At 33.5% G+C, this 13,222-nt stretch overlaps 1 protein-coding gene across 1 annotated transcript; it reads right to left on the reverse strand.

Annotated features, from left to right (window-relative positions):
* Nucleotides 1-3,626: 3,626 nt before the first annotated feature.
* Nucleotides 3,627-12,682, reverse strand: LOC127261743 (2-phytyl-1,4-beta-naphthoquinone methyltransferase, chloroplastic-like). The gene is made up of 7 exons (XM_051290094.1): nucleotides 12,398-12,682; nucleotides 12,259-12,323; nucleotides 11,937-12,027; nucleotides 5,539-5,633; nucleotides 5,218-5,413; nucleotides 3,976-4,075; nucleotides 3,627-3,893 (listed from the first exon to the last, which is right to left on the reverse strand). Exons 1-7 carry the CDS (start codon nucleotides 12,494-12,496, stop codon nucleotides 3,790-3,792), a joined length of 750 nt encoding a protein of 249 aa, XP_051146051.1. The 5' UTR covers nucleotides 12,497-12,682; the 3' UTR covers nucleotides 3,627-3,789.
* Nucleotides 12,683-13,222: the final 540 nt, after the last annotated feature.

Genomic DNA, 13,222 nt, shown 5'->3' on the forward strand with positions numbered 1-13,222 from the left:
TTTGTTCTGCACCTCGGATATTAACTTACTAAAAATTTGGGAACCCACCTCCATATCGTGAGTCCATGGGCCCAAACCCTAAAATCTCGTGGCTTAGCAGCAACATTATGCAAAAATTGGAAAAATTTGTTGTTCTAACACTGTATGATGGAATTGACGCACCAAACCCTTTATAGAGATAAATACTGACATACGTACACTATTTGGACAGCTTAGGTTTGAACCCTTTCACCTTTTACCTGTGATGAAAAAACTTCTCTGTTTACTTTTATTTGTGTACCGGTGAATTCGTGCTTTGGAATAAGACTTCTATTGTGGCGACTGAAGGCCTTTTCCCGAGGGTAGACGGTAGGACGTGGAAGAAGAAAATGAGGAAGAAGAAGAAAAAGAGAGAATAGAAGAAGAAAAAGAAAAGTAAGAAGGGAGACAAACAGGAAGAAAAATAAGAAAACAAAAAAACGGTATGTAGAACAACAACAACAACAAGAAGAATAAGAAAAAGAAGAAGGAGAACAAGAGGAAGAAGACGACAATGAAGGGAAGGTATAACGGCAACTGCAAAAGGTTTTTAGGTTGAAGATGGTGTTTTTTCTATTTTTTAGTATGTTTATAATTGAAAATAATATGTAACAAATAAAAATATTATTATTATTAATAAATTTAAATCATTTAAGCTAACATAATTATTATCTATCAAATCACTATCTATGAGAATCTCTCAAATCCAAACAAAACCTATTAGCCAAAGGAATACGACTTTCTAAAACTACCAAAAATTCAAATTCAAACAACATTCATACTAAATCTTCTCAAACTAATCCCAAAGAAACACACCTTTTATATGGTTTTAAGCATACCTGTGAGCACGTCTATGAAGTGGGAGCAAAGTTGTCTAAAATCAAGAAGTATGAAGAATGTTTTGATTCCACCATGTTCAAAAGAACTTAACTTGCACTAGACTTGACATTTGGTTTTTGGTGGAAATCGTGAGTTGTTATATGGAAGTTCATAGCGAAGCACATTGGATGACGGCAAAGAGAATTTTTTGATATAACAAGTTATTTTTTGTTTTGGCCTGTTCTAGTCACTTCCCAATACTTTCAAATTGAGGAAATATTTTGATATTGATTTTGGGTAGAGATCTTCATTCTAAAAAATGTCGGATTTATGAAGGGATGAAGAGGAATAAGAGAATGTGAAAGGTTGTATCCCACGTCAAAATCATAAAGAAAAATAACTTGCCATATAAGCTATTGTATTCCATTACTAATAAATGAAAAATTGGATTGAAACATGGTTTGGGCTTATATGCTTGGGGCCATAGGAGCTCGTGGGCCTAGCCCAATAATAAAAATAATCCAATTTTAAATAAGTTTACTCTGTAAACTTTTACTAGAATAAGTAAATTAATTTATTGCAATGTGATCCAAAAATTACGGTGGTGGTTATAGACTTAAGGATTAACTAATACTACATTTCTCTTTGAATTTAAAAGAACAACCCAAAAACCACCCTATAAATATAAAGGCTATCGGATCGATTATTTTGACATAATTCTCATCCTTTTTTTGCTGAAAAATGCATCATTTTATCTCGAAAATTATTCTTTTCCAAATCTGCAAATTTCCTCTAAATTCTCTACCTCTGAGTTCGATTCGCAAAATATGATATTTTGTTAGTTCGTTCTATCATAGGAAGCAATCAGTCATGGACTTAATTTGTTTCAACGTGTGCAACCATGAAGATCGAATTCCGATTTTGGATATGTATAATTAGATTGGAAATTTTCTATTCGGATTTTCCCTCTTAGTTTTCACACTAGTAAAACTAACAGAAAAACAAGATGAGATTTTTATTTTTCTCATGGGTAATAATGCAATTCTATGGTACTCAAATAAATAATCTATTGTTTAGCTCTCAACTTGTAAGTGAATATGTTACCACAACGTCCAACACTTCCTATACTATTTAGCTTCAAATATTGTTGAAAGAACAAAATATTAATACCCATTTTCATTTATTTGAGAAAACATTAAGAAGAAAGAGGTAGAACTTTAATGTGGAGTTAAAAAAATAAGTTGCAGACACATTTACAAAGCCATTAGAGTTTGAAACTTTCAGAAGAGGCAAAATGCTTTTGGAATAATAAATCAAGTATGTATTGAAAAATACAAACTTTAATTGAGAATAAATATTGCCACCAACTACTTTTTGTTCTCAACGAGAGTTGATAGCCTATTTCTTATTAAATATTTATGTATTGAACAATTTTCCAAATATGATTTATGATGAGAATGTATGAATTATTATTATTATTTGTTTTTTATAGGATTTTAATTCTATAACAGGTGTAATTTGCAAGACAATCAAAGTGTGTTTTATTCTACTTTCTTTTTCTCTCTACCAAGTCTTTAGGGCCTCTCTAATAATGTAACCTGAAGTCCCGACTTGATTGGTGTTGTGTTGTGTAGTGTTGAAGTTTTATTCTTAGTGTTCTTCCCCGCCCCTCCAATAGTGTAAACCTTAAGTCCGGACTTGATTGGTGTTGTATGGTATTGAAGTTTGAAGCACTTTCATCCTTATTGGACTTATAAAACATATTTGTCACAACCCAATAAACTCTCAAATTTTCGGAAAAACTCATTTTGATGTGTTTGCTTTTGGCACCGTATATATAGTTTTTTTATCAAATGAATCGACACTTTGACTGTTACAATTCAATGATACTCTCCACCTTATTCAAGAGTCGCCTCACTAGTCAATAATTCTTCAAGTCACAAGAAATTTTCTTTGTAGTTTCGATTGTTGACATTACAAATAACAATTGAATTGTATACTTCCAAGAACTAGGAACCAAAATGTATAATGTTATATATGGTGGATGATCCTACTGTTCAACTTTCATGATCTTTTTTATAAAAATATATCTATTTTTACAAAATATCACAACAAGATTGCTGTTCAAATAAATATTCGAAAAAAAAAAAAGAAATTGCCAACCAAACACATTATCCATTCTAATTATTATCCACATTGTCAGCAACATTATAATCACCTTCCTATTTTCAAACTCACACCCATAACTAGATGTTACCTTCCAAATACATCAAGATCCACTTCATAGCCTGCCAATATTCTCTTCCGAATTCGGACATGTACTTACTAACTTAAGTGGCTACATACGCTATTTCAAGTCGATACATATAAAAACAAAACATCTAACTAAAAGATACATATTGATATAATTGGATTGTGACCTTGGGGGACTGACTCATTCAACGTTTGAAATGGCAGCCAGTCCAGTCCACGAAGTACTCCCGGCCTTCAAGCCGCGCAAAACATTTTCAATCTAGCAAGATTATGATACATCCAACCTTTCATATTTAAGTACTTACCTGACGGTGTTCTCAACTCAACAACATAGTACCACTTCTTAGCAACAAAAATCAATATTTCATCCACATAGAAGTATAAAATAAAAAAAAATCATGAAAAAAACCTTTAACAGCAACACAACAATCATTCCCAAAACAGCTGATGACAAAACAATTACTAGCAATCTGTCGTGGCTGATTGTTAATCTTTTCGCACAGATTGAGTTTAATTTGATTCAAATAGCCAATCACTTAAAAGTAATGAGAACCAGCAATGATCTAAGTTGGATTAAACATCAGTTTCCCCGAAAACATTTGGACCCAGATCAATTGATACATAGTAATTAAGTATAACAAACAATTAAAAGTAGAAGCCAGTAGTGTCTAATCGAAACTAAAAACCTTCATCATAATATCATAAACGTTTGGCTACCAAGACTCCCATTAATCCTACAGCAATCTCATGATGCTTGGCTTCAGAGAAGCCTACTTCCAATGCTAGCTTCTCCAGCTCATCTCCTGCAAAAAGTAAATTCGTAATCCATTTATTTGAAAAACCTAAAGCATGGCCATGGCAACAAAGTTAAATGCATCGATCTACCTGTCATGTATTCTCTTATTGATTTCAACACGTACTCATATATCCATTTTAGCCCGTACAAACTTACTATTGGAATAATCACATAACCGATTGCCCAATCCTGGAAATAAACAATGTATAGGATTAGTTTGGATGCAATTTATGAGTGTTATAGGGATTAGAGAATATTAAAAATTTGACAATGTAATAAAAACTGATGATTGATATGATCTTAGAGTACAAATAAATTTGTTATATAATACTCCTTCCCTCCTAGAGGAAAGTACCCTTTTGCTTTATACATGAAGTTTTAGGAATAATATTTTATGTTGAATGAAAAAATAAAAAACTTTGACTTATGATTATTTAAGAAATTTTGTGGAATAGTATTGTTTTAAATATGTTAATTGTACATTTTTTCTGCGCTGAGGGGGTATTTTTAATAAAATTTATTCTTATAACGATAATTTTCAAAATTTCTACTATTAAAAATCTTAAAATCATACCATCAAACCACTATTAAAATAAAAGATTGAACCAAAATACAAAACATCACCAATCTTGTAACAGCTTAAATAAAAGACATTTGATCGATCTGATAGTTTGAAGGGGAAAAAAGTAGGACGAATGAACAGAAGACTCGAGTGAAACCATAGACAAAAATAAATTCACATGCTCTGATATATATTTATATTTGACTTTGTATAGCATTTTCCTAAAATGATGGCTGGTATTTAATATAACACATGAATACAGTTAGAGATGTTTAAATTAAACACAATAGTGTTGGTTCGTATATAAATGACTAAATTATGGGTATTATAATATCTTAAATTTTTAGGTTAGATGATCATTTAACATCTTTTAATATGGCATAAGAGTTTCATTATCTTTCCGTAACAGGTAGACAATAATAGTTTTTATTTATTTATTTATTTATATATTTTTTGGACAAACTTGTGTTCTTTTGTAAGTTTTTCACAAATTTTTATTATTTAGTTTTTTTTTCCCTAAAAAAATATGACATCAAATAATTAATTTTTATTTTTTATATTATACTAAAAATTAATTTTATATTCAAACAATACCTATTTATATCACAATCAAACGACTATTAAAATTAATTTTTTACTATTCAAAAATTCCAAACCCAAAAATCAAATCCACAAAGGATTTATATTGGAGCATTGTTGGGAGGCCTAATGTTGTAAGAACAAAAACAGGCATTGAGATAAAAACATCCAATGAATGAACAATAAGAACCTGGAATTTCGATTTTAACCAGCTGGTGCTTTTGTTGAAGTCAAGAACAGAGACTTTCGAACCCGGTTTCAGCACCCGATGGATCTCTTCCATAGCCTTTTTCTTATCTATGATATTCCTCAATCCAAAACCCATTGTGACAGCATCGAAAGTCGAATCTGGAAATGGCATATTGGTTGCATCCCCTCGGAACCATCTGCAAGATTTGCATCACCACATGATCATGTTGTGTCCTCTAAGAATTATGTGTGAAATGTAATAAATTTGTATTGAACCTGTGATGATTTAAAAGGGGGCGGGGGGCTTGGCATTCGTGCTTACTCGATGTTATTAAAGCTGCGATTGTGATTCATTAGCTGGTGATGGCGAGATGCTGCTACCTGTAAGAAGTCCTTCGAAAAATCTATAGCAATCACCTATGAGGTAAGACATAGGAAATTAGCTTATTGTAAGTAAATTTCTAATTGCAAGGCATACAATGAGTTGAGATAAAATTTTGGATAAATTCAGATGTAAGTAGTTATGGTATATTTGTAAATAAATGTAACGGGGAAGAATATAAATAAAAAATATTTAACAATTACTCATTATAAATGAAATGTATATATTTATTTATGAACAAACTCTAGACACTAAAAATATATGTCTAAAATCAATTAAATATAATGTATTTTGGAAGAAAATAAAATAAATATATGATATTTAATTATGTACATATGTTAATTTTTGTACAATAAATATCAACCATTAATGCAAAAATCTGCTTAAAATGAAAGATATCGTACAAATATTACGTGCATAAATAGAGCCATAATAAATTTGAGAGTAAAATAAATTAATCTTGTCAATAAAAGAAGTATATAAATTAATATCTTCCGAAAAAAGGCAATGATATAAAGATCTTGACGAGAAAGGAAGATTCACAATCAAATATGCCAAGAATGGAAAAAACATTTGATGGAAAATGAAAGATTATAAAATCTTCTTATTGGCCAATCAAAACGCGCCACATGACACCATTAAAAAAGGAAGCCGAAGCCACCCATCCCCTATAAATAGGAGCCATGACCAGTTCATTTGAGACACCGAAGTTGCATCGAGGATTCAAGCAAAGGGGTAAGTCTTTAGACTCTCTCTGTATTGTTCTTCATGTTCTTCGTGTCCTTCGAAGCGTTCTTCGTCGAAAGTCACTAATTTGGACAAATGATTCAATATTGGTTGACGAATCGATGGAGTTAACGTTCTTTGTCGTATGTCCAAGCCGGAGGAAGGATCAAAGCTCTCAAAGCCGTTGAGGAATTCGTCAAAGCTAAGGGAAGGTCTCCAAAGTTCCTCTCAAAGCTTCAAGATGTTCATCGCTTTCTTCAACAAAGCATCAACTAGGCCCTCTTCGATCCAAAAGTCAAAGGGACACACTGCTAAAAGTGTTATGGAGTACCAAATCCACCTCTTCAATGATCAAAGCTCCAAAAGCTATTGAAGAGTCCATCAAAGCAAGGAAGAGCATCTAAAGTTCATCTCAACGCTTCGAAGTGTTCATCACGTTCTTCACCAAAGCATCAACTCGGCCCTCTTCGATCCAAAAGTCAAAGGGACATGCCACCAAAAGCGTTATGGAGTACCAAATCACCTTCTCAAATATCAAAGCTGCCGATCGTTTAAAGAAGACATCAAATTCATAGCCGATGACCAAATCGCCCACACGGAGACCGAAGCTCTCCAAAAGGCGGAAAAGGCAAACCAAAAATCAAAGCTGCGGATCGTCCAAAGAAGACATCAAATCCAAAGCTGATGGTCAAATCGCCAACACGGAGACCAAAGCCCTCCAAAAGGCGACAAAACCAAATCAAAGATCAAAGCCTCGGATCGTCCAAAAAAAAAACATCAAATCCAAAGCTGACGATCAAATTGTCTGCACGGAGACCAAAGCCTTCCAAAGTTTGGCATAATCAAACCGAAGACCAAATCTCTTCGGATCAAAGAAGCCATAGAAAACCACGTTGGAAAATAAATCGATCCGGAAGGAGAATCAAAGTACCCATTTAGAGAATAGGACCCACTTTAAATTCAAATCAAATATAATTTGTACAAATTTGTGTTTATTAAAAATAACACAATCTTTTGTCCACAGATTTTTGGCACGTCCAGCGGGACCTCTCTACCTTTCATCTCTCTTTCCGACGAACTTTCAACAACCAATGGCTTCCTACAAGATCAAGACTTTCAACGTTGCGTCAAAAGTTGCTGCTCAAGCCGCCGTCGCCGTCAAAGAAGTTGGCGCACCCATCGCGTCCAACACCTCAAGCGCTTCGACAAATACTGGAATGACAACACGAAGCATGACCAAAAGAGTATTGCCGTTATCTAAAGACACTTCTCCAAAAATCAAAAAGCAAAGTCTACTCTATGAAGAAGACGACAACTTCAAGAGCACTGCCGCATTGTTCACCCCTCAACAAACTGCATGTCATTCGACCGCATCAAGCTCTGCTCCGGTGATGACTACCAACGCTTCAAATATTGAGGACCAAAGGATTGTGGATCTAAGTCTGCTCTGCGAGGAAGATCAAAGCTTCAAAGACACTCTCATGTCACCTACTCATCAGCCAACTTCAAGTCATTTGACTGCATCAACTTTTGCTCCAGTAATGACTATCAACGCATTAAATGTGGAGGACCAGCTTGCCGCATTGGTCAAAATCGTTGAAGGGATGTCTCAACACATGCAACAACAAAACGCCCTCATCGAAAAACTTCTCAAAAAGCTGGACAAGCTTGAAGAAGCTAGCCATGCAACCGAAAAGCAACCATCTTCCCCAGTGGCCCAAAATAAAGCGGCAACATCTGTGGAGCAACGTCATGGCAAAGAAAAGGTGGCAGAATCAAATCCATTTCAAGGATCATCCAACTCCTTCATCCATATATCCCAACTTGACAAATACATCAACGGGGCAATCAAAAGAGAATGTAAAGGGAGTTCAAGGCCGATGCACACTTACGCCAAGCCTTACACTGCAAGGATCGACGCCCTCAAAATGCCAACGAGCTATCAACCACCAAAGTTTCAACAATTTGACGGCAAAGGTAACCCAAAGCAACATATAGCGCACTTTTTCGAGACATGCAACGATACTGGAACATATGGAGACCTCCTAGTCAAACAATTTGTGCGGTCACTAAACAACAACGCCTTCGACTGGTACATCGACTTAGAGGCTGGTTCCATCGACAATTAGGAACAACTAAAGTACGAGTTCTTGAATCGGTTCTACAGCACAAGAAGAACCGTCAGCATGACCGAACTCACCAACAACCGCCAATGGAAAGATGAGCCAGTAATTGACTATATCAACTGCTGGAGAAGTCTAAGCCTCAACTGCAAAGACCGTCTGTCCGAGGCTTCCGGTTTAGAAATGTGCATTCAAGGGATGCAATGGGGCTTGAAATACATCCTACAAGGGATCCGATCCCATACTTTTGAACAACTCGCCACTCGCGCTCATGATATGGAATTGAGCATGATGTCTAGTGGAATGTATGGACCGCCTACTGAAGATTTCTCAAAAAACGAGAAATACAACACTTCAAACAGTGGGGCAGTTATACCTTCATACTCTTGGAAACGAGGATAAACTTTCTTCACCCTCCTAGAAACGAGGATAAACTTTCTTCAATCCCTTGGAAACAAGGAAAAACTTTCTACAGCCTCCTAGAAATGAGGATAAACTTTCTTCAACCTCCTAGAAACGAGGATAAATTTTCTTTAATCTCCTCGAAACGAGGATAAACTTTCTATAATCTCCTAGAAAACAAGATAAACTTTCTACACCCTCCTAGAAACGAGGATAAACTTTCTTCAATCTTCTGGGAATGAGGATAAACTTTCTAACAAGACTCCTTAATACGAGAATAAACTGTTTAACAAAAACAAACAAATTCAATTTATTTTGAACTACGTTATGACTTGATTCCTTCACCAGATACGTAGACAACTTGGAATATAACTTCAATTTCAGTCAATTATGCCAAAAAAAAAGTCCAAAAAAAATCGGGCTTAAAAAAAACAAATTCAATTGGACAAAAAAAATGTCGTCCAAAAAAATAAAAAGCCCTTTGAAAAACTATTGGCTAAAAAAAATCAAAAAAAATGATAGCCATAAAAAAATCAATCAAAAAAAAAAATCAGTCAAGAAAATCACGCCTTAAACGCTTTGCGTCGGCTTAAAAGAGTCTCGAGGGGGCATTTTGTAGACACTAAAAATATATGTCTAAATTCAATTAAACATCATGTATTTTGAAAGAAAATAAAATTCCAATAAAATAAATATATGGTATTTAATTATGCACATATGTTAATTTTTGTACAATAAATATCAACCATTAATGCAAAAATCTGCTTAAAATGGAACATATCGTACAAATATTACGTGCATAAATAGAGCCATAATAAATTTGGCATTAAAATAAATTAATCTTGTCAATAAAGGAAGTATATAAATTAATATCTTCCAAAAAAGGGCAATGATATAAAAATCTTGACGAGAAAGGAAGGTTCACAATCAAATTTGTCAAGAATGAAAAAAAGCATCTAATGAAAAATGAAAGATTATAAAATCTTTCTATTGACCAATCAAAACGCGCCACATGGCACCATTAAAAAAGGAAGCCGAAGCCACCCATCCCCTATAAATAGGAGCCATGACCAGTTCATTTGAGACACCGAAGTTGCATCGAGGATTCAAGCAAAGGGGTAAGTCTCTAGACTCTCTCTGTATTGTTCTTCATGTTCTTCGTGTCCTTCGAAGCGTTCTTCGTCGAAAGTCACTAATTTGGACAAATGATTCAATATTGGTTGACGAATCGATGGAGTTAACGTTCTTCGTCGTATGTCCAAGCTGGAGGAAGGATCAAAGCTCTCAAAGCCGTTGAGGAATTCGTCAAAGCTAAGGGAAGGTCTCCAAAGTTCCTCTCAAAGCTTCAAGATGTTCATCGCTTTCTTCAACAAAGCATCAACTAGGCCCTCTTCGATCCAAAAGTCAAAGGGACATACCGCTAAAAGTGTTATGGAGTACCAAATCCACCTCTTCAATGATCAAAGCTCCAAAAGCTATTGAAGAGTCCATCAAAGCAAGGAAGAGCATCTAAAGTTCATCTCAACGCTTCGAAGTGTTCATCACGTTCTTCACCAAAGCATCAACTCGGCCCTCTTCGATCCAAAAGTCAAAGGGACATGCCACCAAAAGCGTTATGGAGCATCAAATCCACCTTCTCAAATATCAAAGCTGCCGATCCTTTAAAGAAGACATCAAATTCAAAGCCAATGACCAAATCGCCCACACGGAGACCGAAGCTCTCCAAAAGGTGGAAAAGGCAAACCAAAAATCAAAGCTGCGGATCGTTCAAAGAAAACATCAAATCCAAAGCTGATGGTCAAATCGCCAACACGGAGACCAAAACCCTCCAAAAGGCGACAAAACCAAATCAAAGATCAAAGCCTTGGATCGTCCAAAAAAAGACATCAAATCCAAAGCTGACGATCAAATTGTATGCACGGAGACTAAAGCCTTCCAAAGTCTGGCAGAATCAAACCGAAGACCAAATCTCTTCGGATCAAAGAAGCCATAGAAAACCAAGTTGGAAAATAAATCGACCCGAAAGGAAAATCAAAGGACCCATTTAGAGAATAGGACCCACTTTGAATTCAAATCAAATATAATTTGTACAAATTTATGTTTATTAAAAATAACACAATTTTTTATCCACACAAACAAAATTGAAAACAAACATATATTTGTGACAAAATGTACGGCTGTGTTCTTTTTGTAAAATAATCAAACATAGTTTCCTAAAAAATTTAATATATTACATATTTATTATTTTTATATTACTTATATAATTTTTGATATCTTACATAAAAAAAAAAATCCCTTTAAATCATTTAAAATAAAAAAAACACACATTACTACCTTCTGATTTTATTATTTATTTATTTTTTACTATAAGAGTTATAAAATAACCCAAAAGTTTTAGTACAAGTTTGGATGATCGAAGTGGCATAAAACATAAATTTTCCATTGAGAGTAGTATCCAACAACTATTTCTACTTAAAAATAAACAACTAACATAAAATAATAATTATCCAAAAGTGATACTATTTTCGTTGGGTTTAGATCTCATTTACTTTTTTTTTCATATTGATATTTGAATATTAGTTATTTTTTTAAGTACAGATTAAGAAAACTTATAAAAATACTTTCATTAGTGTCTTATAATGCTAATAAAAGGATATTTGTAAAAAACAATTATGCAAATATGACCATATTTTTAATGTTAATACAATGACACAAAAGATAAATGTGACTCTTAGAAGCTGACGAGAAATGTATGTTTACTTGTCAGGTTTTACACCTGATCAACTTTTTTTTCCTCCAAAAACATCAAATCAAACATCCAATTTTTATTTATTTTATTACACTGAAATCTAATTTTAAATTCAAACATCACATCAATACATATTTATATCACATCAAATAACTATTTCAATTCAAAATTTTACTATTCAAAATCAAAATTCAAAACTAAAACCTCAAGACTAAACATTTATAGCAGAAAAGGTAAAAAAGGCTATACAATAAATATTTTCAAAGTGAAGTTAATGCAAACACAAAAACATCTCCCGCTAAAAAATGTGGCGAGAAAGGCTCTGTATCATATCAAACCTTGCCATTGGTACCAACTGTTTGGGAGAGGAGAAAGCTCAAATCTCCACTTCCGCAGCAGACATCCAGCACCATATCCCCTTCTTTAGCCCTGCAATTAAATAAATCCTTTAATTTGACTTATATACCATTGCATTGTCTAATTAATTAAACATACATACAACACAGACACAGTAGCCCTAAAACCAGAAAACAAATTCTCAGTTCATCACCTAGCTCCAGTAAACCCACAAATTAATTATAAAAGAAGAAAAGATTCAATCTTTTTTGCCACAATTAAATAAATAAGAAATATATAATAATAATAATTACTAATTTGTACCCGCTCCAAGAAACAGTCCATCTCTTCCATAATCTATGCATCCCCAAAGAGAAGACATCATTCAGCTGTGGCAAACAGAAGATTCCAGTTTGAGGTTATTGTATTGTAATGAACCTTTTGTGGCTAAATGCTTACTTACTTTATCGTAGAAGGGAGCAATTCGATCGAAGAGGTCCTGGCGCTCCTCCGTGGAATCTATTCCCTCGTCATGCCTAAGCCTAACTGCTTCATCCTCCATTTGCTTGCTGACCTTAATTACTACTTGTCTTAATTAATTGTTTCTTTCAAACCCTAACATGGATCGCATCACTCTTACAACACAATGCTATTTAATTAATTAAATTGAGGGACAGCACACCACTTACTACCGGGAGGGAATCGATGTCAACCCAGACAACTTACTATTAATTTAGCATATGTCTATGTATATAGAGATGCCCGGAATCAAAATCTGTATATACGTTTTAATCGAGGCCAGTCAACCATTCATATCTTATCTTATCGTATAAGACAAATACACAAGGATATAATATATTGAATTTTTTGGTTTGTTTTGTTTTAGATTTCAATTTGAATTTTGCTTTAAATAGTATTTTAATATAGTTTATGTGTTCGATAATTACGCTATATTTTATTTTTAGTATCTATAATATATGAAAAAGGATTGTGTGCTCATTTATAGTGTGAAAAATTAATTAGGTTAACTTATTTAATATATAATATAGATATGTATAATAATATTTACTCTAATCAATATAGGTGCTGATTTTTTTTCAATCACCACCAATCTTATTTCATAATCTATTTATACTCAACAATTTTTCTTTTCCACAATTTTATTATATATACTTTAATAAATAATAATAATTTTTTTTACTATTTTATTATTATGTCTTTAGCAAGTATTTTATAATAGTCAACTTTATTGATTTCACTTTTACATTAAAATACTTTTTGGTACTAC

Source organism: Andrographis paniculata, unplaced genomic scaffold, assembly GCF_009805555.1.
Source record: "Andrographis paniculata isolate CXL003 unplaced genomic scaffold, ASM980555v1 Contig64END, whole genome shotgun sequence".
Taxonomy (NCBI): Eukaryota; Viridiplantae; Streptophyta; class Magnoliopsida; order Lamiales; family Acanthaceae; genus Andrographis; species Andrographis paniculata.

What these genes read in the sequence shown, in the direction of transcription:
- LOC127261743 (XM_051290094.1), bottom strand. Translation starts at nt 12,496, where the DNA reads ATGGAGGATGAAGCAGTTAGGCTTAGGCATGACGAGGGAATAGATTCC. An exon ending in CGCAGCTTTAATAACATCGA is followed by an intron (nt 5,414 to 5,538) that starts GTAAGCACGAAT and finishes CAAATCTTGCAG; the next exon opens with ATGGTTCCGAGGGGATGCAA. An exon ending in GGTTAAAATCGAAATTCCAG is followed by an intron (nt 4,076 to 5,217) that starts GTTCTTATTGTT and finishes GTTTATTTCCAG; the next exon opens with GATTGGGCAATCGGTTATGT.